This window comes from Phodopus roborovskii, unplaced genomic scaffold, assembly GCF_943737965.1.
Source record: "Phodopus roborovskii unplaced genomic scaffold, PHOROB, whole genome shotgun sequence".
NCBI lineage: Eukaryota > Metazoa > Chordata > Mammalia > Rodentia > Cricetidae > Phodopus > Phodopus roborovskii.
In genome coordinates this window covers 92,936-118,919 of record NW_026126524.1, presented here as the reverse complement: position 1 = coordinate 118,919, position 25,984 = coordinate 92,936, and the positions used below count along the sequence as shown (strand labels likewise).

Genomic DNA, 25,984 nt, shown 5'->3' with positions numbered 1-25,984 from the left:
AAGATAGGTTCAGATAAAGAAAAATCTCTAAAGGTTTACAGTGTGTTTTAAAATATACATAGGCTTGGGAGAGAAAAAGAAACAGGACAAAATGGTTTAAAAAAAATAGAGAGTAGCTTGGTGTGGTGGCACATGCCTTTAATCCCAGCACTCAGGACGCAGAGGCAAGAAGATCTCTGTGATTTCAAAGTGAACCTGCTGCACAGAGTGAATTCCAGGGAAGCCAAAGTTACACAGAGAAACCCTGGTCTCAATAAATGAAAAAAAAAAATAGAAGTAAAAGAAGTAGAGTAATAAAAAAGCCATGTGAAGGTAGAAAGCACACAGAGAGTCTGGATACTGTATGCTGTTGTGTTGTCTTTGAATTGCTCCAATTGTTAAGGAAGGAATACACTTGATTATCAATGCTGCTGAATTAATCCAATTTATATATTTTAAAAAATGCTTTGACTTCAAATTTAAGTCTAAGGACAGATTACTGGGAAAAGAATTTCTACTTTCGTTTCCACAGAAAATAAAAAGATATGGATTCCTTCCAGACTAACATGGTTTGATCAAGCAAGACCCCCTGAAACAGTGTCCCAGGTGATCCAACATTCAAAACAGCTGAGACAAGGCAGCCTTGCAGACCACTACAGCCAGGATTTCTTCTTCTTAGGATTCCCAAGACAGCACCCCCTACCAGCATTAAGTAGTTTGGAAAGAACAACGCCCAAATTCCCAAATACTGTCTAAAATGTTTGTTTTCATTTAAATAGGTTTGGTTATAAATGGTTAATGATCACAACCAATCTCTTTTTAAAGGTAAAAAGGGGATTATGGTACAGAAATGAATACTTTGTTTTGGAATGGATTTTCATTTATTGATACAAATTTAAGGTCAGTTTTGTGATAAGTATATTTCTCCTCTTGTTTAGGTATTGTGTTTGTAGAGTTCATTTTAAAAAGTTCAGATTATAGATAGTACCTATAATATTTAAAAGTTATAGTGTTATTTAGATTTTCTAGATATACAGAGATGTATTTGATAGACATTCTTCAAATCTTTCAAAAACCTACCATTTACAATGGTTTAGGGTTTTTCTTGACATTGAGACATAACTGCTCCTGGCAACATCACCTGCATCAGAAAGGAAGATGGACATCGAAGAAACTCGCTATGGAGTTTACTTCCAATATGGCAAGACTAGCCATTTGGGCAAGATGCTGCTCTTGTCTGGACTTTATGCTGTATAAAATGGACATGCAGAACCCACAGAAAAGTGATTGCTGAAACAAGATGGACATTGCTGTAGGGTTCCTGTTTCATGAAAGACTTTGCCAGACATTCTACAGGACACAGAGAAAAGTGACTGACAAACTGCCAATACAGGTGGACAGTTTAAAGTTTCCTGTTTTGTTGAGGATTCTGCCAGACACACTTTGGCCTATAGGCTGCAGATGGAACATTACAGAAGAACTTCAGGTGACCTACCAGGTAGCAAGATGTCTTTGTCATTTCTAGAGTTTATATATTATCGTTCTGTGGTCTTTGAGGAAATTGAAGACAGATAGATATGGTTATAGCTTTCCTTAGTTAGGATTAAAGATAAGTTACATATAAGACTCACAAAGCTAGGATAGATGATGGAATATTTTCTTTAAATCTTGCTAAATGTTAATGGACTAAATATTTTTAACAATAATTCTTATTTGATAACTGTTTTGTTATATGTTTTACTATGTTAAAGTTAAAACCCTTCTTTTTATTTTATACAGAAGAGAAATGATGGGAGATGTCACTTTGTAAATATGTTTCTCTTATTGGTTAATGAATAAAGCACTGTTGGCCAACAGGAAAGCAAAATAGGCGGGACTAGGCGACAAGGAGGGTTCTGGGAGATGCAGTAGAGGAGATTCAAGACGTAGAGACTTGAGAGAAGTCTGGACCCGCTAAGATAAGACCCCATGAAAAACACTTAGATTAATAGAAATGGGTTAATATTTAAGACAGAGCTAGCCAATAAGAAACACCAGTAACTGGCCAACAGCTTTAAATCAAATACAGCGTCTCTGTGTGTTATTTGGGGCTGATGTGGCAGTGGGACCAGGCTGGTGGGAAAACTGTTCGTAACATCGCCAGTGTTACATCATATTTTTAAAAAATTATTTCATTTTCCGTACCAACCAGTTTCCCCTCCCACCTCAAGGCCATCCTGGTCTACAGAGGCAGTTCTAGGACAGGCTCCAAAGCAATACAGAGAAACCCTGTCTCGAAAAACCAAAACCAAATCAAACCAACCAAACAAAAAACAGTAAGATAGTATGCAGTCATGTAAAAATATTGTACTCTAAACACAGTATCATTTGAAGAAAATTCTGTAAAAAGATAAATCATAAAATACATGGACTAGGTGCCAACTTCTGGATGCTGACATCTTTGGAACAGGATCTGGGGATGGCTATATTATCTGTTAGGACTTTCTATATTGTCTGAGTTGTTAGGTAACTCTATTTTTGTTATAAATATTGTGATGTTTAAAAATAATGGTTCAAATATACATATGGAGAATAGGCATAAAAGAGACAACTCATTTAACAAGTTTATACCAAAGAATAAATTAATCTGACATATTTCATAGATAGAACTAAAGGCACTGGTTTAAGGCAATGGAGCAAATAATTGACTTTAACTTACATTATGAACAATGCTCTGAAATATTCATTATGAATTTGATGAAAAACCAAACTTGCCCAATTAGGAAACTGGTGTTGTACTAAGGAAATCTAACCAATTTTCATTTCTAAGAACATAGCACAATCCAAAAAATTGTGATTAAGGTCAACCTATGGCTAGGAAAGAAAGAATAATGCTGTTTAAAAACCAATCTTGTTTGGTATGGAAGTTCATGTCTGTAAGCTAAGGCAGAAGGATCTTGGGTTTGAGGACATCCTGGATGGCACAGTGACAAACACATGCTTAGCAAAACTAAACAAAAACAAAGAAAATTACAAAGAAACATCAATCAATCAAAACCAATCAATAGTAAAACCAAACCACAGAACAAACAGTAAAACCAAATCCAATTATGTTTCATTACTCACAAGTCTCATTAACCTAGCAAAGTGATCAAGAATTATAGATATTGTAGTTACTAATAATCTAGATTCAAGTTAAAATGAAATACTATTATAATGAATTTTCAAATTCTAGAGATTTCAACTTACATTTTTTGAAAGTAAAACTGTATTACATGGAACTTGACAGATCAAGCATTCATCTTTTTTACCTATCAAAGGAAAACAAATGTTTAATTACACTATACTGAACAGTGTTGTGAAACATGTGAACACAGACTCTGAGTTAGAATGCAGAATTACACAGTATCTAAATATTTTTACGTTCTTATGTGATGGGGCTGTGGATTCAGTGAAACAATTTATATAACCATTTATTTTCCTGCTTTATAAATGTGTCCCCCCCAACAGTGACCATAAGTGTCAGATATACTTAAATTTTACAGTGGTATTCTCTCCCCACATCCAGTGCGTGCATGCCTGTGTTGTGTGTGTGTTGTGTGTGTGTGACACTCACACACTCATATACACTAAGGTTCTACCATTAAATTTTAGCATCAGCCTTTTTAAATTTTTCTTTTTAGGTCTGGGAATGATGGCACACAACTTTAATCCCAGCACTCAGGAGGCAGAAACAGAAGGAGCTCTGTGAGATGCTTATCTACAGTCAACTCCAGGATAGCCAAGCCTACATACATACCTTATCTAAACAAAACAAAAAACCAAAACTCTTTGAGTCTGGATCTTGCTAAGTTGTCCAGACAGGCTTTGAACTTCCAATCTTCTTGTTTCAACTAGATACAAGGCAAACATTATCACTTGGTTTAGTGATTTTAATTTAAAAGTTAAAATGAAAATGACACCTTTAAACCTCTATAATACCCCTCAAGGTCACCATTATATCATCCTGTGTTTCTGCTACCTAAGAGCCAGTCTCAGTTGAGCCATAAAAGATTTATACATCTGTCTACCTGCCATCATATAACTAATTCATCTGCTCACACTCTAGTTCTTTGTTGATCATTTTGGGGGATTTTGTATTTTACTATCCTCTTCTCCATGAAACTGACTTCCGTCTAGGCTTGAATCTTTGAACTCCATGGCTAGCTCTTAATACCAGTCATGTTATCCCATCCATTCTGGGCCCCTTATCAGCATCTCTATGGCTACCAAACCTATGTAAAAAGGGAGCATTGTTACATGACTTCTTACACTTAAACTCACCTATGTTGAGGTAATTGTATATTCTCTCTCTCTCTCTCTCTCTCTCTCTCTCTCTCTCTCTCTCTTTCTCCTCTCTCTTTCTCAATAGGATGTGAAGATGAGCAAATGCCAGCCACTCATCCATCCAGCTACACAGCAATCCATGGAGTAAAAGTGAGATTTACAGAGAAAAGGAAAAGCCAGAGGCAAAAGGTAAACAGGACAATTTAAAGATAAGAAAAGCTGGCTAGAAATAAGTCAATGTAAAGCTGGGCATTCATAACTAAGAATAAGTCTCAGTGTATGATTCATTTGGGAGCTGGGTGGAGGCCCCCCCACCAAGAGAAAAAACATTAACACCACTTTGGCCACTCAAGAAAGATACACAAGTGAGGAGGGCACATCAAAGGGAGAATCTAGATAGGCACTGCCTCTCTGGAGAGCAATTTGGCCTACTTTAATGTGCATATCCACATTTTAGCAGTTCTACCCCAAGTGGAAATTTTTTTTTAATAATCAAATGGCATAACACATAAATGTCTTCCAGTAGGGAATGAAATAACTTATGGTATAGTAACTGAGGATATTTATAACCTTAAAAATAAAACAGACGTGTATTTTTCCACCAGCCTGGTCTTAGAGCCCTGGCAGTCCCAAAATAACAGAGACACTGCATTAATTATGAAACTGTTGGCTTGTTAATAGCGTTTTTTTTTATTGACTAGCTCTGTCTTAAATATTAGACCTAGAACTCCAGCATCCACCAGCAAAAGAGTTCAGCTCCTTGCTTCCTTGAATTAAGTCTGTTGAATCTACTTAGCATTTCTCAAATCCACCATTTCTCCTGATCGCAGGGGCACATCTTGTTTACATTGCTTCTCACAAGGCCCATTACACAGCTTCTCCTGAATTTCTCTCATTACAGACTACTTTTCACACAGTCTGCTTCTTAGAAAATACACCAGAAAACCAGGATTCTTCCCCTGGTTTTTACATGTACCTTACAAATACATGAGCCAAAGTTTTCACAGTAGCATCATCTGTCACTTACATATCTGGAAACCATCCATGTTAGTTCAACTAATGAATAATTTGGAGTGTGACCACACAGCAGAGTTCAATGACTGTGGCATGTACATTACTGACACAAAATACTGTGTGTAAATTCCTAGACAATTAAGGTAAGGCCGGAAAACAAGATGAGCTGAAGTTTCCGTGAATCATCTGAGGACTGGTTGTGTACCTACCTGTTCCTTTATTTGCCAAATTAAACATGTTGGTCACTTTGGGTAATCTCACAGCTTCTGGCCCCCTCCCCCACACTACTGTCGCAGAAGCTTTAACAAAAAAGCATTCACATCTGACCAACTGGCTGCTGCAGATGCCTAAATAAGAAGCAGCTAGTTTTCTGCAGTTCCAGCTACGGATCCCAGTGGTGGTTTGGTGGTTCTGGGGCCGTGCAGGCCCACATTGGTCTCTTACCCCTGCCCCGCCCGCGGGAGGAAACCCACACCGTGAACCCTGGCCAGCTCCCCTGTCTTCCCGCGCAGACCTTTTCGAAGGCAGGCGTCGCAGTACACATGCCCGCAGCTGGTCAGGCTGAAGGACGACTTCCTGTGCGGTGGCTGGAAACAGCGATTACAGAACACCCAGCTGGCCATGACCTGAGGCCCACGTGAGGCTCACGCGACACCCGTGCGAGGTCACGAGGTCAGCAAGGCCCACGAGGTAAGGACGCACTTCTCAGCGCCCAGGCTCAGACTAGAAAGGCAGCTCTGCACTCTGCGCCTGCGCCCAGTGCAGCGCATGCGTACTAGGGCGTGGCTTCCCTCCCAAACCTTGGAGCCGATTCAGGCTTCTTGAGGTTGCCAGTGCCACGAGCAAAGAAAGGCCACCTTCTCAGTGGTGAAGGGCAGCGATAGTGGTTTCTGGTACACCATGAGAAAGTAGGTGGCTAAAGTAGCTGGGTGAAAAGTCACCAAGGGAGACTGGGTGGATCAGGTCTAAGACTAGAGACAGACCCAAGGATATCAGTACATACCTTAATGGAGAGGATGGAAAACAGGGAGCCGCTGAAATCAAAGAGGACCTTTGTCCTAGCAGGGCTGGAGGAATGGACTACTACCAGAAAGATGGTGGATGGAGTTTTGGACCAGGCTAGCAGGGCCAGAAGTACCGAGGGAACAATACTTGGGAGAGATTGCACTGGGCCATCGGACAGAAGTTTATCAGAGCAGTGCAGAGATCCCTGCTTGCCACCAACATGTACACAAGAAAGCTCTTAATTTAGGGAGGATCATTTCACCTTTGACACATTAGATGGTGGAAGGGACTAATTTCTGGCAATATAAAATTATTTCAAAATTAAAAACATTACTTTTTAATAGTTGTGTTTCTTACATATTCTGGATACCTTCCCTTCCCTTTCTGTAAGTATACAAGGATTGGTAGAGGATATGTGAGAAAGTTCCTGGGCTATTTACATGTATGGAGAAAAGTTTACTGTTTTTCAAGGAGTTAGGAAAAAGTAAAGATGGAAAAAAATCCATTTGATCTGTATTTGTTTCACTAAGCCCTTAAAATATGGATGGTCCAAATTATGCTGTTAGTATAATGTAGAACCCAGGCTTACAAACTTAGTATGAATAAAAAAAATATAAACTATCCTTTAGTATTGAGTGTACATTAAAATTAAAGTAATTTTGATTCTTTGTGTTACACTGTCATGCTTATGAGATAAGGTCTTTGTGACAGCTTGAATAAAGTGAGACCAGATAACTTAAAATTGCACCTATAGCTCATTGGTTGTTGCTGATTTATATCAAGCTTAAAATGATGTGCTTATTTTATTATTAAAATAACATTATACCAGGAATATCATTCTGTAATATTAACATCAATCTCTAATATCTCTTAAAGCATAAAATAAGACACATTTAGAGATATATTTTGGTTTATTAATTCAAATATGGTACAAATTATTTGCTTTCACTTATAATATTTTATATTTATATTTTTTTATTTTTATTTTACATATCGATCCCACTTTCCAGTTCCCTCTTCCTCCCTCCCTCCTTCCCTCTCTCCCACCCTCTCATTCTCTCCCCTTTCCTCCCATCCCCCCCCAACTCCACATGTAGGGTGATGCCTTCAGGAGGGGTCATCTATATCTGTCAAGTCATTTGGAGAGGGACTAGTCCTTCCCTCCCGCCTCTAGGTTAAGGGACTATCCCTACATGGGGAATGTGCTCCCAAAGTCCTTTTGTGCACCAAGGATACATCCTGGTTCCACTGTCAGAGGTCCCTTAGACTTCCCAGGCCTTCTAACTGAGACCCATGTTCAGGGGGTCTGAGTCAGTCCCATGCTGGATTCCCAGTTATCAGACTGGGGACCCATTAGCTGTCTCTCTGGATTTCTGCAGCCTGGTCTTGTCCTCCCTCTCTGCATCTGGATTCCAGTTCGGCTCAGTGTTTAGTTGTCGGTGTCTGCTTCTGTTTCTATCAGCTACTAGATGAGGGGTCTATCACGGTTAAATAAGAATCAGGATAAACAAATAGGCCGAATAGATGTTTATTCAGGGAGTAATAACTTACAACCTAGACAGATGAACACCAGGAAATTCAACCCGATCCTCTCCTGTCCGAGTCTTGCCAGCAAGAGGGCTTTTCCTCGCTCTCCCCCGACCTCCTTCCACAGGTCACCCTGCCCATGGTTCCACCCCCAGTGGGCGTGGTCAGTGCCACAGAAGGACTATCCCACTACAGGGCTCCATGATGATGGATAAGTTAGTCATTGATCTCTCTATCAGGGAAGGGCATTTATGATAGCCTTTCTACTATTGTTCAAATTGTTAGTTGGGGTCAGTCTTATAGGTCTCTGGACATTTCTCTAGAGTCAGTTTTCTCCTCAAACCTATACTGGCTCCCTCTTTTATGCTGTCTCTCTCTCTGTCTTTTTTTTATCTCCTGGATTCCTTCCCTGATTCAATCTTCCTAGTCCCACATGCTTTCCTCTCCTCCCCTTCTCTTTCTCCTAGCTCCAGCTCCATTCACTGCCCCCCTACTCCCAATATGCTCAGGAAATCTTGACCCTTTCCTCTTCTGTTATACTAGAATCCTCCTTGTATACTAGTTTCTCTGGCAGTGTGAAGTTTAGACTGGTGACTCTTTGCTCTATGTCTAAAATCCATATATGAGCGAATACATACTATGTTCCTCTTTTTGTGACTGGGTTACCTCATTCAGGATGGTTTTTTCAAGTTCCATCCACTTGCCTGCGAATTTCAAGATTCCATTGTTGTTTTTTTTTTCTGCAGAGTAATATTCCATTGTGTAAATGTGCCACATCTTCTTTATCCATTCTTCAGTTGAGTTGCATCTGGGTTGCTTCCAGGTTCTTGCTATTACAAATAATGCTGCTATGAACATAGTTGAACAGATGTCTTTGTTGCATGGATATGGATCATTTGAGTATATGCCTAAGAGGGGGATTGCTGGGACCTGTGGTAGACTGATTTCCATTTTCCTGAGGTACTGCCTTACTGATCTCCAAAATGGCTGTACAAGTTTGCACTCCCACCAGAAGTGGAGGAGTGTTCCTCTTTCTCCACATCCTCTCCACCATAAGTTGTCATTGGTGTTTCTAATTTTAGCTGTTCTGGCAGGAGTAAGATGGTATTCTGGCAGGAGTAAGATGGTATCTCAAAGTTGTTTTGATTTGCATTTCCCTAATAGCTAAGGATGTTGAGCACTTTCTCAAGTGTCTTTCAACTTTTTTGATTTCCTCTATTGAGCGTTCTATATTCAGTTCTGTACCCCATTTTTTAATAGGGTTATTTGGTGTTTTGTTGACTAGTTGGATGTATACCTTTAAAGAATCAGAGGACAAGAAAATGTGTTGTGAGGGTGCCATAGGAGAGGATAAGAGTAAGGATGGCTATGCTGGAGTAGAGGGAACTCAGGGAATCTTCTTTGAAATAGAGAACAGACCTAAAGGAATGGAGGACTGAAAAATACTGAATTAAACCTGTGAAACTGTACGCCAGCCACAATTAAATGTTTTCCTTCATAAGAATTGCTGTGGTCATGATGTCTCTTCACAGCAGTAGAAACCCTAACCAAGACAAGAATAAATATTACAAATATTTCTTTATACTATATTTGGTAAATGTAGGACCTTGTCTCTTAACCAGCTCGGGGCTGATCCTCATGGCAGTGGTATTTGTCTATCCTGTTCTATTTTATAGGTCAGCCAGTGGGTCTCAGGTAAAGTTCCAGCCCAAAGTTCCATAGTTCCTATGTTATATAAGTGAAATTAGGATGGAGGCAGTCCAATTCTGGTACTACTTCCTGGCAGTAATAAAGGTGACAAGCAGGATTGGGGCTGGAGAAAGAAATTTTATCCTAGATTTCCACCTTCTAGAAAGTGAAATACCAGAAAGGGAATACCAGAATGAGAGTCTCTCTAGATGAGAAACCTGCAGCTTACACTTGGTCCCTGCTTATACTTCAAATTCTTTAGCCTTAGGAAGCTTTTCCACAGTATTGGCCTCCATCCATACTTCCTTTAAGTTTGTTAGCCACACATTTACTATATGCTCATACTCTTTAGAATGGTCCATTTCAGCACATTCTTTAAAAAGTATTATTGATAATTATGAACAAGATAGAGTGAATACCTTCTGCCTTACTCTTCTTGTTAGCTACAGCTAAACTCTGGGTAAAGGTATGAAACAACCATCAGAAGACTTAAGATGTAAAGGGAAACAGTAACTGGCTCAGGACCTTAGGACTCAGCACAATTCAACCTATTTGCTTTCCTCCATTTTACATATTCTAGTCCATAAGAACAATTTGTACTTTACGGGAGGGAGGGAGGGAGGCACAGAGGAAAAGAGGGAAGAAAGGAGGTGTATCTTTGAAGAGTGAAACCTTTTGATGCTACATGTCCTGGTTCAGATGAATCATCTGAAAGAAATTGCATTCCTTACACTGGATACTTCTGCTATGGAGAGGATGGGATGGAGCTCTAGCAAAATACTTACTCCACACTGAATAAACAACACAGAACACCTTTCTTCTATACAAAGAACTAGGAGAAGTCCAAAGAGGAGAGAGCTGGAGGAAAGGATCCAACCTAGGTCTTAGGTCTTGGTCATACATTAAAATAGTTCATACATCAAACTAAGATACATATTTTGAATCTAAATTGTTAAATAGGAACCAGTGCCATAGCATAATGCTTAAAATGTCCAAAATATAATGCAGGGTTTCTTGCTCTGTGAAGAACCAAGAAATTTTAACTGGAATGAGAGAAGGCATTTACCTAACACCAGTACCAAGATGACACAGTTATTGCCCAAAACCTATAAAGCATTTGCCATAAAATTTTCTTTAAACAGCAGTATGAATACTCATAAAATAAAAAATAGATGTTATGAAAAGAACAAAATGAACACATTCAAACAGAAAAAGATATAGTATTTAAATTTGGAGAAGCTTCACCTTGCCGAGTAGACTCAAAAATGGAGCAAAGATGATTGGAAAGAATTAGCAAGGCAAAACTAGATTAATAAAAACAATCAAGCCTGAATAATGGAGAATGGCATTTTAATAGAGTCTCATGTACTACAAAACAATGATCAAAGGTCTAAAATTTGTGGAGTTCCAAGGGAAAAGAAAAAGAATGTAAGGGCAGAAAAAAAAATGGAGAAAATAATGACTAAAGACTCCTCAAATTTTGTGAAAGACATCAACTTATAAATTCAAGAAGTTTGGCATACTCCAACAGGATATACTCTAAAACCGAAATCCATCTTCATGTACATCATAATCAAATTCCAAAATTAAAGGATGGGAAAAAAATCTGGGAAATAGTGAGAAAGAAGTAGTTCATGACTAACAAGGCATCAACAATGATGAATGACACCAGGAGCAGAGAACTAGCAAGTGGTGGCACATGCTTCAACCCTGAAATAATGGTAATCACAATGCATGTAACAGAAATATCCCTGAAGATAGCCTTAGATCAATGGAAATTTAAGATTAAGAAACTCAAAACTGAGTTAAAAGAATTCTTACCCAGATATGGTAGTTTATGCCATTAGTCCCATGATCTATCTCACTGTGTATCTCTGGATAGCCTTGAATACAACCAGGCCATTCTCACAGAGATCTACTAAGAGGTATTAATAAGTAATAAAATTATAGAAAGATATAGTGAAAAACACGATAGATAAATCTAAGTAAATTATAAAACCACAGGTAAATAGGAAATGGAAACCAGGAGACCAAAAAAAAAGAAAAAGAAAAAGTAACAAAATGGCAAGCAAAACTATTATTAATAATTACATGGTATATAAAATAGTTTAAACAGAGATTTTAAAAAAAGATTGTAGGGATGGACTTTAAAAACCCAAATATAATGCAATTTGTGGGAAAGTAATTTTGAACATGTTGTTATTGGTAGGTTAATAAGTAAAAGATAAAGGGAGCTGGCCTGGCAGGATCCTTTCCTGGCTTTGAGTGGGCCAGGCATGTAGGCAGCAGGCAAGCACCATTATGTTGGAGGAATGTGTTAAGGAGAGACAGTAAAGATGGAACAGTGCAGCAGTGAGTGTGCTGTGGGAGAAGTAGACCTGGGGACATGATGGCAGTGACAGGTATGAGAAAGCCCCATGGGATCACCCCAGTTCACTTTGTGGATTGGACCTCTTTGAAGGACCACCGTGGTTGGTGATGCCATCAGAGGTCACACTGGTGTCTGTGGTCCATGCTGCTGCCCAGGCCTAGATGAAGCCAGAGATTCATGCAGACATATGAGACCTGTGCCACTTACTGAAGCCTTGCTGAGTCCTTGGGCTTTGTTGCCTTGGGTGTCAGTGCATGCTGATGTGAATGACCTGTAGCTTTTAGAGGCTTTGTTGTGGCTGGTGATCTGTGCTGCCACTGAGGGCCAAGAGTGGGTGAGTGGCTTTGATATGAGGAGGGCAGTGTTGGTGTCTGTGGCCCATCCTACCACCCAAGGCCATATGGATATTTGTGTTTTGTGCTGCAGCCTCAAGCCCTGTTAATGCCTGAGGGCTGTGCTGCAGGCCAGGGGTGAGTGGCCTGCACTGACATCTGAGGCAATGGTGATGTCCCTGTCTGTGTTGCTGTTGAGAACCATGTCTGGGTCTAAAGTCTTACTGCAGCTTGGGTCTTTGCTTTCACCAGAAACCATGTGGAAACTCATAATCCATACTCCTGCTGACAGTAAGGAGCATGGAAGCTATTTTTTCAGAGATATTGAGTACTGCAGACACATAGTTGAGGAAGAGGAACATGGGAGGCTTATATGACGATCCCTTCCCTATGCCCATCCCCCACAAAAATGTCACAGCATAAGCAGGAAGTCCTCAAAGAGAATGCTAAAAAATGTGATAAGAATGCTGAAGAGTAGCTCTCCACAACTGATGGCTTCTGCCATGGGTGCAGTTCTGTTTAAGGGGCAAGCCACTGAGAGTTTGAACATGCTTCCATGAGTATATAGATAACACAAATTGGACTTTCTAAAATTTATTTTGTTGGGGATGGGTAGGGGAACAGACATGGAGGAACTAAGTGTGATCAGGGTATATGATGTGAAATTCCCAAAGAATCAACACAAATATGTTAAAAAAAAGAAGTGCATGATTAATAACTTGAATGGCTCAGATGAAGTGGGTATTAGAGCAAAAAACGTTACTAGGATTAAGAGACATCACAAAGAGGTAGAAGAGACATAACTATCATAAGTTTACCAAATTACAGAGCTTTCAAACACAGGGGTAAAGAAAATAGAATTAGCCGGGTGGTGGTGGCTCACAGCTTTAATCCCAGCACTTGGGAGGCAGAGGCAGGCAGATCTCTGTGAGTTTGAGACCAGCCTGGTCTACAAGAGCTATTTTCAGGACAGCCTCCCAAGCCACAGAGCAACCCTGTCTTGAAAAACAAAAAACAAAAAACAAACCAAAAAAACAAAACAAAACAAGAAACCAAAACCAAAACCAAAACAAAACAAAAAAACCAACAACAAAAAAGAATCCATGTTATTGATGCTTCCAGTCTTCTATGTACTTCATATACTTGGACAGAAAGTCAACAAGGACATAGAGCTGTAGCAACAACAGACCCTCTTGACCTTGGGAGATCACTGTGTGAGACAACAGCAGAACACATATTACTTTTCAAGTACATATGGAACATTGAACAATTTAGGCATCAGATCCCTAAAGGTGACAAAGCATTCCTGTTGCAATGGTTGAATACTCCTGGAAAAGAGCTCATAGTGAATGGGGAAGATAACTTTCCAAATGCATGACCACCTAGAAATCTGTTGTTTGTCATTCTCAAGAACTTGTGGTTCATGCTGCATCCTTTCTGTTGATCCTCTTCCCGTGCCTTGCTGTGTATAGATCAGGGTTTCCATTTTTTCTATCTCTACCCCTCCCTGCAGTATACTCTTTCTGGATGGCACTTGCTTGGACAGTTAGAGTATCACTGTTCTCAGTAGCTGCACTGTTCTCAGTAGCTGCACCTTATTTTTATAGGACTTTCTCATTTCTATTCCTAGAACATGGAGCTGTTTTTGTCAGTATCTTTTTTTTTCTTTGAATGCCCTTTGTGAACAAAGTATGCATTCATCTACTTTCTTTGGTACTTTATTTCTTTTTAAAAATAGGCTTAGAAATAGTGTAATAAGTCTAGAGCAGTGTTTAGTTACATGGTAGAGGTTCAGTACACATTTGTGGAATGAATGAAAGTGTCTCCTAAAGCATATGCTTAATGAGGGATTTTGAATCAACAAATGCCAGTTTGACTCTCCCATTAAAATGCCAGTATTTCCATAATATTGCATTAGCAGAATGAGTGGAGTGTAATTTCTGTTTGTTTTTGTCCAAATTCCTCTAGTCCTAAATAAATGCCACTCCACTCCTCAGGCAGGCAGAATAAGGGAGGGAGGTGTCATGTCCTATGTGGCCAGCAGATGTCAAAAGAGAAGCATTGCTAATGGGAGGAGTAAGCCTTGGAGAGAGGTCAGGGCAGACTGAGTGAACACTCCTGGGACAGCATTTCCACACACCTTAACCTCTAAGACAAGGTGCTTTGTTTGCTGCTATGCTCACAGCTTAGCAAGGGCTTCAAAACACATGGAGTAAAAGAATCACTTTCCTCTAAAGCTCTTTCATGTTGAGGCCTCATGTTGAGGCCTATTCTACTTTGTTAATACAGTCTCCTTTACTAATCTCTTCTTGCTGTCTTCTATGGAATCCATTCCATGAGTTCCTAGTTTCAGACATTGTGTTTCCCAGTAAAATTCTTCATATTTTTATCCACGTATTTCCATATCTTCTTTTTGATTACTGAAAGCTGCTATGGACAGTGGCACCCAAGGTTCTGTTTAGAGCACTGCTTTCAATTTTCTGGGTTATTGCAGTGGAATTTTTGGGTCATATGTCAATAGTTACTGTATGTTTCTTTTCTCTCCTAGAACTAAGTGCAGGTCTTAATGAATCTGAATTTGCTCCTCAGCATCTCCCCTTCCTTCTGGGAGCTTTTTCTCAGAAAAACACTAATATTTGAGTCATTGAATTAGGAGGTGAATAGAGAGCTCCCAACCCAGGGTGTGGCTGGGGGCATTGAGATCTCTGACAGAGACCTGAATGGGGTTTGTCCTACTGGAGTTGGGTATCATCTATTTAATATGGCTGGCACTCTTCTCCAATTTCATGGTCTGTAATATGACTTGTACTTAAAAGCCTAGTTGTACTTATGCAGAGGGATAGGATCCTATCATAACCCCTTTCAAAGGGAGTATCCAGATGTTCTCTATGTCCAGCAGTATTTTTTCTTTAGTACTCTGTTTTCACAGTGTGATTTCTAGTTTTCCCAACATGTCTTCTTGTCTCCTGGTCTTTCTTGTTATAACGAATCAGCTGCCCCATTTTCTGAAAATGAAAGGAAGGATGAAAAGAAAGAAACTTGAGAGAAGGCTCAGTGGTTAAGGGCTCTTGCTTGCCCTTCCAGAGTACCCTGAGTAAAGGAGTTTAGTCCCCGGCACCTTTATCAGATGGCTTACAACTGCCTATAACTGAAGTTTCTAAGATCTAATAACTTCTTCTGGCCTTAGCAGGGAACCACAGTCACAGTCTCCTCCTCCTCCCCCAAGTACACAGAGAATGAAAAACAACAATAAAGGAAAAAGATCTGAGAAAAGATCTCCAAGGAGCTCGCCAGGCCACAGGAATAGCAGAACCAGTTTCCTCTTATCTCACCCCCCCCCACAGCACCCATACGTATCATCAAAGATGTCTCCACCTTATTTTCATACAGAACTATCTGTAATTTATTGTTAAGGGGCACTGGTAAGTAAGCTAAGATAAACAACATTGAATACACAGGGTTCATAGGGGTTTTTATGCATCAGGTTCTTATGCTGGACTAGTTGTGGTTGTAGTTGTTGTTTTGTGATGTTGTTTTGAGACAGGGTTTCTCTGTGTAACAGATCTGGCAATCACAGAACTCACTTTGTAACTCTCCTTCAACTCTCAGCAGGCAAGAGAGCAAGTTCCTGTTTCTCCTTGCTTATATCCTGTTTCTGCCCAGCTTCAGAATTCCTGTCTGTCTGTACAGACCTCCAGACCTCTATGGTTAGCTAGTGGCAAGTGACCTTGAGACAGACTTTATTTATACAAGCAAGATATCACCACATCACCACAGAAATATATTCACAGTGTAAAGGAATATTCCACACAACTTGATCCAATTCAGAGAACATGGGAATGTTCAGCAATATTATTAGTACTTTTTAAAAATTTAAATATTTCATTCATTTTACATACCAACCACAGTTCCCCCTCCCTCCCCTCCTCCTCCCAACCCACCCTCCATCCACTCCTCAGAAAGGATAAGACATCCCTTGGGGAGTCAACAAAACCTGGCACATTAAGTTGAAGCAAGACCCCTCCTCCTTGCATCATGGCTGAACAAGGCATCCCACCAAAGAAAATGGGCTCCAAACAGCCAGCTCATGCACCAGGGATAGATCCTGGTCCCATTTCCAGGGGCCCCTCAAATAGACCAAGCTACACAACTGTCACACACATGCAGAGGGCCTAGTTCAGTCCCATCCAGGGTCCCTAGCTGTCAGTCTAAAGTCCATGAACTCCCATGAACTTGGGTCAGCTGTCTCTGTAGATTTCCCTGTTGTGATGTTTACCTCTTTGCTTATATAACCCATCCTTCCTTGTAGTGGGATATTCCTTGTCCACACCTGTGGCATAGACCACGCCCATTGGGGGTGGAGACAGGGCCTGATGTGACCTGGGGGAACTAAGGCTGAGGATTGGGCTTGGAGAGCTCTCTTGCTTGCAGCATGGGGACAGGAGCACATCAGGAAGCATCCTTGGGACCAGGAACCTGCTGGTGTTCATCTATCTATGTTGTGAGTTATTTCTCCCTGAATAAACATCTATTTGGCCTATTTGTTTCTCCTGATCCTTATTAAACATCAATACTCCCTCTCTTTAATTTGATTCCCAGAGCTTGGCTGTGGATCTCTGCATCAGCTTCCATCAGTTACTGGATGGTTCTATCATGACAGGGTATTCACCAATCTGATTATAGGGGAAGGCCAGTTTAGGCACCCTCTCCACTATTGCTAGGAGTCTTAGCTGGTGGGGGTCAGGGGGAAGGGAGGTGGTCATCCTTGTGTATTCCTGGAAATTTCCCTAGCATCAAGTTTCTCCCTAACCCCATAATGTCTCCTCTTTCATTGCTCTCCCACTCTGTCCCTCCCCAACTCAACCATCCTGTTCCCTCATGTTCTCATCCCTACATTCCCTCCTCTCTACTGATACCCCACCCCCAGTTTACCCAGGATATCTCATCCATTTCCTCTTCCCAGGGTGATCCATGCTTCCCTCTGTTCTCCTTGTTACCTAGCTTCTCTTTAAAGTCAACAAAGTTATTAGTATTCTTAATGGCAAACCATTCTGACTGGGGAGAGTTGAAGTATAAGAAGTTAGAGAGTATTTTGAGGCCTCTAGCTCAAACAAAACACCTTGCTTCTCATTCAACTAATCTTGCTTTTTAAATTATGTGTCTTTAAATTTCATTTCTAAAGAATTTTCTGCACTTACCCTGAGTTCTATAATGTTTGCTGTGGCCATTAATATCAAGAATGTTAACGGTTTCAAGGTGGTGTGACAGAAGACACTTCTACCCTTGAGGAGGAAACAAAAAACTAGGCTCCAAATCATCTCACAGATTTAGCATCAGGGTTACACAGCTGCTAGGAGGAAACAAACTCCCAGTTTGATAGGCTGCATAGACTCAATAATGCTTGTTTCCAGAACAAAAACTATTTCACTAACCAAACTTCAATGTGAGGGTTGAAGGCTGAACACAACTAGCTATTATAATGCATTCAGGACAAGCCTCTACAGCCTAACTGTTTAAGTCACATGCTAATCTCTGTAGAGATATATTATTTATGATTTACTAAAGCTTGACTGAGGGTTCAGAAAAACAAAGTCAGCCTTAAGATATAGAGATCAGGCAGTGGTGATACACACGTTTAATCCCAGCAGCCAGAAACTAGGAGATTGAATAGATTGGATTAGAGCTGTCCTAGAGTCTGGACTACAATTACAATGGACTTTCTGGTTCAGGGAAGAGGAATAAGAACATTGAACAGAAGGTAAAGCTAGAGGTAGAGATATTTTCCAAGATCAAATTACTACTTTAGAAAGGCAATGTCAAGGTAAATACAGGAAGTGGGACCAAAACAAAGGAGCGCTGGCTGGGAGCGGACCTGCTTGGGCCTGTGTCCCTGCTGACATAGCTCCGGGCCTACTCCACAGAAGCCGCACAACCATGTCCAACATGGAGAAGCACCTGTTCAACCTGAAGTTCGTGGCCAAAGAACTGGAGTTCCAAAAAGTGGGACAAGGAGGAAAAGGCCGAAAAGGCCTTTAAAAAGGCCATTCAGAAGGGCAACATGGAAGTTGCAAGGATACACGCCAAAAATGCCATCCGCCAGAAGAACCAAGGGGTGAATTTCTTGAGAATGAGTGTGTGGGTAGATGTGGTGGCTGCCTGAGTCCAGACCGCGGTGACGGGCAAAGTGAACAAATCCATGGCCGGTGTGGTTAAGTGGACGGATGCGACGTTGAAGACCATAAATCTGGAGAAGAGCTTTGCTTTGATGGACAAGTTTGAGCACCAGTTTGAGACCCTGGATGTCCAGATGCAGCAAATGGAAGACACGATGAGCACTAGGACGACCCTGATCACTCCCCAGAACCAATTGCTTATGCTACTCCAGGAAATGGCAGACCAGGTAGGCCTCGACCTCAACATGGATCTGCCCCAGGGCCAGACTGGTTCAGTGGGAAGGAGTGTGGCTTCGGCTGAGCAGGATGAACTGTCCCAGAGACTGGCCCGCCTTTGGGATAAAGTTTGAAGAACCAGCCCGAGGATGCTTTCAGCACGCTGTTTTAGAGAGGTGCCATAGAATTGTGCCAGAACACCGAACACTCTTCTTTTTCTTCTTTTTTTAATAATTTATTTTATATAACCAAGTCCATTTAAATGACAACAAACATTTATAGACAATATTTGGGAATTTGGGCGTTGTTCTTTCCAAATTACTTCCTGCTGGTAAGAGGCACTGTCATGGGGGATTCGAAGAAGATGCAGAAATCCTGGCTGTAGTCTGTAAGGCTGTTTTGTCCAGCTGTTTTGAATGTAGGATCACCTGGTACTCTGTTTCAGGCAGTCTGGCGTGATCAAACCACATTAGTCTGGAAGGAATCCACATCTTTTCATTTTCTGTGGAAACAAACATAGAAATCCTTTTCCCCAGTAACTTGTCCTTCAACTTAAATTTTGGAGTCAAAGCATTTTTTTAAAAATTTAATTTATTATTTTACATGTCCATCTCAGTTTCCTATCCCTCCCTCCCTCCTTCCCTCGCTTTTACCCTCTCTGCCCTCTCACATGCACTCTAAACACCCTCCCCACCCATCCCCCACCCCAATTCCATATGTAGGGCAATGCCATCCAGGTGGGGTCATGTAGATTTGTCAGGTCATTTGAAGTAAGGACTAGGACTTCTCCCCTGTCTCTAGGTTAAGGCAGTATCCCTCCATGGGGGATGTGTTCGCAAAGTCCTTTTGTACACCAGGGATACATCCTGGCTCCACTGTCTGAGGTCCCTTAGACTGCTCAGTCCTTTTGGCTGAGACCCATATTCAGGGGGTCCTGAGTCAGTCCCATGCTGGCTTCCCAGCTATCAGTCCTTAGCTCCTCCTTGTTCAGGTAAGCTGTCTGTATGTGTTTATGCCGCATGGTCTTGTCCTCTCCATCTGCATCTGGGTTCTAGTTCGACTTAGTGTTTATGTGGGTGTTTGCTCCTGTTTCCAAAAGGCATTAGTTGAGGGCTCCATGGATAAGTTAGTTGTTGATCTCACTCTCTGGGAAGGGCATTTATGATAGCCTTTCCACGGAAGCTCAAATTCTTAGTTGGGAGCAGTCTTGTAGTTCCCTAGACCTTTCTTTGTGTTCAATTTTATCTTCAAACCAATATTGGCTCCCTCTTCTATGTTCTCTCTCTCTCTGTCTGTGTCTCTTTTTTCTCTCTCTCTTTCCTGTCTTCTATTCCTAACCAGGCTCAATCTTCCTGTTCGCACATGTTTTCCTTTCCCTTGTTTTCTCCTACTTCTCTCTCCATTCTCGGCCCCCCCCCACTTCCCCTGAGGTCTGGGGGGCTTGTCCCTTCCCAGTTCTGTGAGGGACTTTATATGAATCTCTTAGAATACACCTTGTATTCTGGTGGTGTGAATTATAGGCTGGTGATCCTTTGATCTAGGACTAAAATCCATATATGAGTGAGTACATACTGTGTTCCTCTTTTTGTGACTGGGTTACCTCATTCAGGATGGTTTCTTCAAGTGCCATCCACTTGCCTATGAATATCAAGATACCATTATTTTTTTCTGCAGAGTAGTATTCCATTGTGTAGATGTGCCACATCTTCATTAACCATTCTTCAATTGAGGGGCATCTAGATTGCTTACAGGTTCTTGCTATTACAAATAGTGCTGCTATGAACATAGTTGAACAGATGTCTTTGTTGCATGGATGTGAATCCTTTGGGTATATGCCTAAGAGGGGGATTGCCGGGTCCTGTGATAAACTAATTCCCATTTTCCTGAGGAACTGCCATACTGATCTCCAAAATGGCTGTATGAGTTTGCACTCCCACCAGCAGTGGAGGAGTGTTCCCCTTTCTCCACATCCTCTCCAACATCATTGGTGTTTCTAATTTTAGCCATTCTGGCAGGGGTAAGATGGTATCTCAAAGTTGTTTTGATTTGCATTTCCCTGATAGCTAAGGATGTGGAACATTTTCTTTAGTGTCTTTCAGCCTTTTTGATTTCCTCCATTGAGAATTCTTTCTTCAGTTCTGTACCCCATTTTTTAATAGGGTTATTTGGTGTTTTGTTGACTAGTTTCTTGAGTTCTTTGTATATTTTGGAGATCAGTCCTTTGTCAGATATAGGATTGGTGAAAATCTTTTCCCAGTCAGTGGGCTGCCGTTTGGTCTTGTCGACTGTGTCCTTTGCCTTACAGAAGCTTCTAAGTTTGAAGAGGTCCCATTTATTAATTGTTTCTCTCAGTGTCTGTGCCCCTGGAGTTATGTTCAAGAAGCAGTCTCCTATACCAATTTGTTCAAGGGTACCTCCTACTTTCTCTTCTAAGAGGTTCAATGAGGCTGGATTGATGTTGAGGTCTTTGGTCCATTTGGACTTGAGTTTTGTGCATGGCGCCAGACATGGGTCTATCTGCAGTCTTCTACACACCCTCATCCAATTGTGCCAGCACCATTTGTTAAAGATGTTGTCCTCGCCCCATAGTATAATTTTAGCTGTTTTGTCGAAAATCAGGTGTTCATAGGTGCGTGGATTAATATCAGGATTTTCAATTCGATTCCATTGTTCTACCTGTCTATTTTTATGCCAATACCAGGCTGTTTTCAGAACTATAGCTCTGTAGTAGAGGTTAAAGTCAGGAATGGTGATGCCTCCTGAAGTTCTTTTATTGTATAGGGTTGTTTTGGCTATCCTGGGTCTTTTGTTTTTCCATATAAAGTTGATTATTATCCTTTCAAGGTCAGTGAAGAATTGTGATGGGATTTCAATGGGGATTGCATTGAATTTGTAGATTGCTTTTGACAAGATTGTCATTTTTACTATGTTTATCCTACCTATCCAAGAGCATGGGAGGTCTTTCCATTTTCTGGTATCTTCTTTAATTTTTTTCTTTACAGTCACAAAGTTCTTATTATATAGGTCTTTTACTTGTTTGGTAAGCGTTACACCAAGATACTTTATGTTGCTTGTGGCTATTGTAAAGGGTGATGTTTCTCTGATTTCTTTCTCTGCCTCTTTGTCGTCTGAAAAAAATAGGGCTACTGATTTTTTTGAGTTTATCTTGTATCCTGCTAGTTTGCTGAAGGTGTTTATCAGCTGTAGGAGTTCCCTGGTAGAGTTTATTGGGTCGCTTATGTAAACTATCATATCATCTGCAAATAGAGACAGTTTGACTTCTTCCTTTCCAATTTGGATGCCCTTGATCTCCTTTTGTTGTCTTATAGCATTAGCTAGAAATTCTAGTACAATATTGAAGAGATATGGAGAGAGAGGGCAGCCTTGTCTTGTTCCTGATTTTAGAGGAATTGGCTTAAGTTTCTCTCCATTCAGTTTGATGTTGGCAGTTGGTTTGCTGTATATTGCTCTTATTATGTTTAGGTATGTTCCTGTTATCCCTGATCTCTCCAAGACCTTCATCATGAAAGGGTGTTGAATTTTGTCGAAGGCTTTTTCAGCATCTAGGGAGATAATCATATGGTTTTTCTTTTTCAGTTTGTTTATATGGTGGATCATGTTGATAGATTTTCATATGTTAAACCATTGCTGCAATGGATGATTTCTCTGATGTATTTTTGAATTCGGTTTGCCATTATTTTATTGAGTATTTTTGCATTGATGTTCATCAGGGATATTGGTCTGTAGTTTTCTTTCTTAGTTGTGTCTTTGTGAGGTTTGGGTACCAAAGTTATTGTTGCCTCATAAAAAGAGTTTGGCAATAAACCTTCTGTTTCTATCTTGTGGAACAGTTTGAGGAGTAGTGGTATTAGTTCTTCCTTGAATGTCTGGTAGAGTTCTGCACTGAATCCATCTGGCCCTGGACTTTTTTTTGGTTGGAAGGCTTTCGATGACTGCTTCTATTTCATTTTGGGTTATAGGCCTATTTAAGTTGTTTGTCTGTTCTCGATTTAATTTTGGTATGTGATAGTTATCCAGAAATTTGTCCATTTCCTTTGAATTTTCAATTTTTGTGGAATACAGATTTTCAAAGTATGACCTGAAAATTGTCTGTATTTTCTCTGTGCCTGTTGTTATGTTCCCCTTTTCGTTTCTGATTTTGTTAATTTGCATGTTCTCTCTCTACTTTTTGTTAATTTTGATAAAGGTTTGTCTATCTTGTTGATTTTCTCAAAAAACCAACTCTTTGTTGCATTGATTTTTTGTATTGTTTTCCTGGTTTCTATTTTGTTGATTTCAGCCCTCAAGTTGATTATTTCCTGGTGTCTGCTCCTGCGGGGTGAATTCGCTTCTCTCTGTTCTAAGGCTTTCAGTTGTGCTGTTAATTCTCTTATGTGACTATCCTCTGTTTTCTTCATATGGGCACTTAGTGCAATGAACTTTCCTTGTAGCACTGCTTTCATGGTTTCCCGTGAGTTCGGGTATGTTGTGTCCTCATTTTTGTTGAATATTAGAAAGTCCTTAATTTATTTCTTTTTTTTTATTTTATTTAATTTTATATAACAAGTCCAATTAAATGAAAACAAACATTTATACACAATATTTGGGATTTTGGTCTTCGTTCTTTCCAAGCTACTTCCTCCTGGTAAGGGGCGCTGTCTTGGGGGATTCGAAGAAGATTCAGATATCCTAGCTGTAGTCTGTAGGGCTGTTTTGTCCAGCTGTTTTGAATGTAGGATCAGCTTGTACTCTGTTTCAGGCGGTCTGGTGTGATCAAACCACATTAGTCTGGAAGGAATCCACATCTTTTCATTTTCTGTGGAAACAAAAATAGAAATACTTTTCCCCAGTAACTTGTTCTTCAACATAAATTTTGGAGTCAAAGCGTTTTTTTTTTTTTTTTTAATTTATTATTTTACATGTCGATCCCAGTTTCCTCTCCCTCCCTCCCCTTCAGCCCTCCCTCCCTCCTTCCCTCCCTTTTGCCCTCTCTACCCTCTCCCATGCACTCTAAACACCCTCCCCTCCCATCCCCCCACCCCAATACCATATGTAGGGGAATGCCATCCAGTTGGGGTCATGTAGATCTGACAGGTCCTGTGAAGTAGGGACTAGGGCTTCTCTCCTATCTCTAGAATAAGGCAGTTATCCCTCCATGGGGGATATGTTTGCAAAGTCCTTTTGTGCACCAGGGATACATCCTGGCTCCACTGTCTGAGGTCCCTTAGACTGCTCAGACCTTCTGGCTGAGACCCATATTCAGGGGGGTCCGAGTCAGTCCCCTGTTGGCTTCCCAGCTATCAGTCTAGTGGTCCTTAGCTCCTCCTTGTTCAGGTAAGCTGTCTCTATGTACTTCTACCGCATGGTCTTGTCCTCTCCATCTGCTTCTGGGTTTTAGTTCGACTCAGTGTTTATGTATGGGTGTTTGCTCCTGTTTTCAACAGGCATTAGTTGAGGACTCCATGGAGAAGTTAGTTGTTGATCTCACTCTCCGGGAAGGGCATTTATGATAGCCTTTCCACGGAAGCTGAGATTGTTAGTTGGGAGCAGTCTTGTAGTTCCCTCGACCTTTCTTTGTGTTCAACTTTATCTTCAAACCAATATTGGCTCCCTCTTTTATGTTCTCTCTCTCTGTGTCTCTCTCTCTCTCTCTCTCTCTCTCTCTCTCTCTCTCTCTCTCTTTCCTATTTTCCATTCCTAACCAGGCTCATTCCTCCTGGTCGCACATGCCTTCCTCTCCTCCCTCTCATTTTCTCCTACTTCTCTCTCCATTAGCTGTCCTCCCCCACTTTACCTGAGGTCTGGGGGACTTGTCCCTTCCCAGTTCTGTGAGGGACTTTATATGAATCTCTTAGAATACAACTTGTATCCTAGTTCCTCTGGTGATGTGAATTATAGGCTGGTGATCATTTGATCTAGTTCTAAAATCCATATATGAGTGAGTACATACTGTGTTTCTCTTTTTGTGACTGGGTTGCCTCATTCAGGATGGTTTCTTCAAGTGCCATCCACTTGCCTGCGAATTTCAAGATACCATTATTTTTTTCTGCAGAGTAGTATTCCATTGTGTAGATGTGCCACATCTTCATTAACCATTCTTCAATTGAAGGACATCTAGGTTGCTTCCAGGTTCTTGCTATTACAAATAGTGCTGCTATGAACATAGTTGAACAGATGTCTTTGTTGCATGGATGTGAATCCTTTGGGTATATGCCTAAGAGGGGGATTGCCGGGTCCTGTGGTAAACTAATTCCCATTTTCCTGAGGAACTGCCATACTGATCTCCAAAATGGCTGTATGAGTTTGCACTCCCACCAGCAGTGGAGGAGTGTTCCCCTTTCTCCACATCCTCTCCAACATAAGTCATCACTGGTGTTTCTAATTTTAGCCATTCTGGCAGGGGTAAGATGGTATCTCAAAGTTGTTTTGATTTGCATTTCCCTGATAGCTAAGGATGTGGAGCATTTTCTTAAGTGTCTTTCAGCCTTTTTGAATTCCTCCATTGAGAATTCTTTCTTCAGTTCTGTACCCCATTTTTTAATAGGGTTATTTGGTGTTTTGTTGACTAGTTTCTTGAGTTCTTTGTATATTTTGGAGATCAGCCCTTTGTCGGATATAGGATTAGTGAAAATCTTTTCCCAGTCAGTGGGCTGCCGTTTGGTCTTGTCGACTGTGTCCTTTGCCTTACAGAAGCTTCTAAGTTTGAAGAGGTCCCATTTATTAATTGTTTCTCTCAGTGTCTGTGCCCCTGGAGTTATGTTCAAGAAGCGGTCTCCTATACCAATTTTTTCAAGGGTACCTCCTACTTTCTCTTCTAAGAGGTTCAATGTGGCTGGATTGATGTTGAGGTCTTTGATCCATTTGGACTTGAGTTTTGTGCATGGCGCCAGACATGGGTCTATCTGCAGTCTTCTACACACCCTCATCCAATTGTGCCAGCACCATTTGTTGAAGATGCTGTCTTTGCCCCATTGTATAATTTTAGCTGTTTTGTCGAAAATCAGGTGTTCATAGGTGTGTGGATTAACATCAGGATTTTCAATTCGATTCCATTGTTCTACCTGTCTATTTTTATGCCAATACCAGGCTGTTTTCAGAACTATAGCTCTGTAGTAGAGGTTAAAGTCAGGAATGGTGATGCCTCCTGAAGTTCTTTTATTGTATAGGGTTGTTTTGGCTATCCTGGGTCTTTTGTTTTTCCATATAAAGTTGATTATTATCCTTTCAAGGTCAGTGAAGAATTGTGATGGGATTTTAATGGGGATTGCATTGAATCTGTAGATTGCTGTTGGTAAGATTGTCATTTTTACTATGTTTATCCTACCTAACCAAGAGCATGGGAGATATTTCCATTTTCTGGTATCTTCTTTAAT

At 40.7% G+C, this 25,984-nt stretch overlaps 1 protein-coding gene and 1 pseudogene across 3 annotated transcripts in view; one reads left to right on the top strand and one right to left on the bottom strand.

The window, feature by feature from the left end:
- The window catches only part of Rnf212 (ring finger protein 212), a 79,032-nt gene that overhangs the window by 29,401 nt on the left and 23,647 nt on the right, over positions 1 to 25,984 (bottom strand). For 2 of the 3 annotated variants that reach the window (XM_051198021.1, XM_051198022.1), the window contains exons 1-2: positions 5,813 to 5,984; positions 3,208 to 3,269 (exon numbers count right to left, since the gene is read on the bottom strand). In XM_051198021.1, coding sequence (XP_051053978.1) covers positions 3,208 to 3,269; positions 5,813 to 5,921 — 171 coding nt within the window. In that variant the 5' untranslated portion in view covers positions 5,922 to 5,984. Of the gene's footprint in view, positions 1 to 3,207; positions 3,270 to 5,812; positions 5,985 to 25,984 lie in introns of those variants that run through there. The other variant, XM_051198023.1, reaches the window with a different exon arrangement.
- On the top strand, positions 18,157 to 18,745 carry LOC127232073 (charged multivesicular body protein 1b-1-like; annotated as a pseudogene).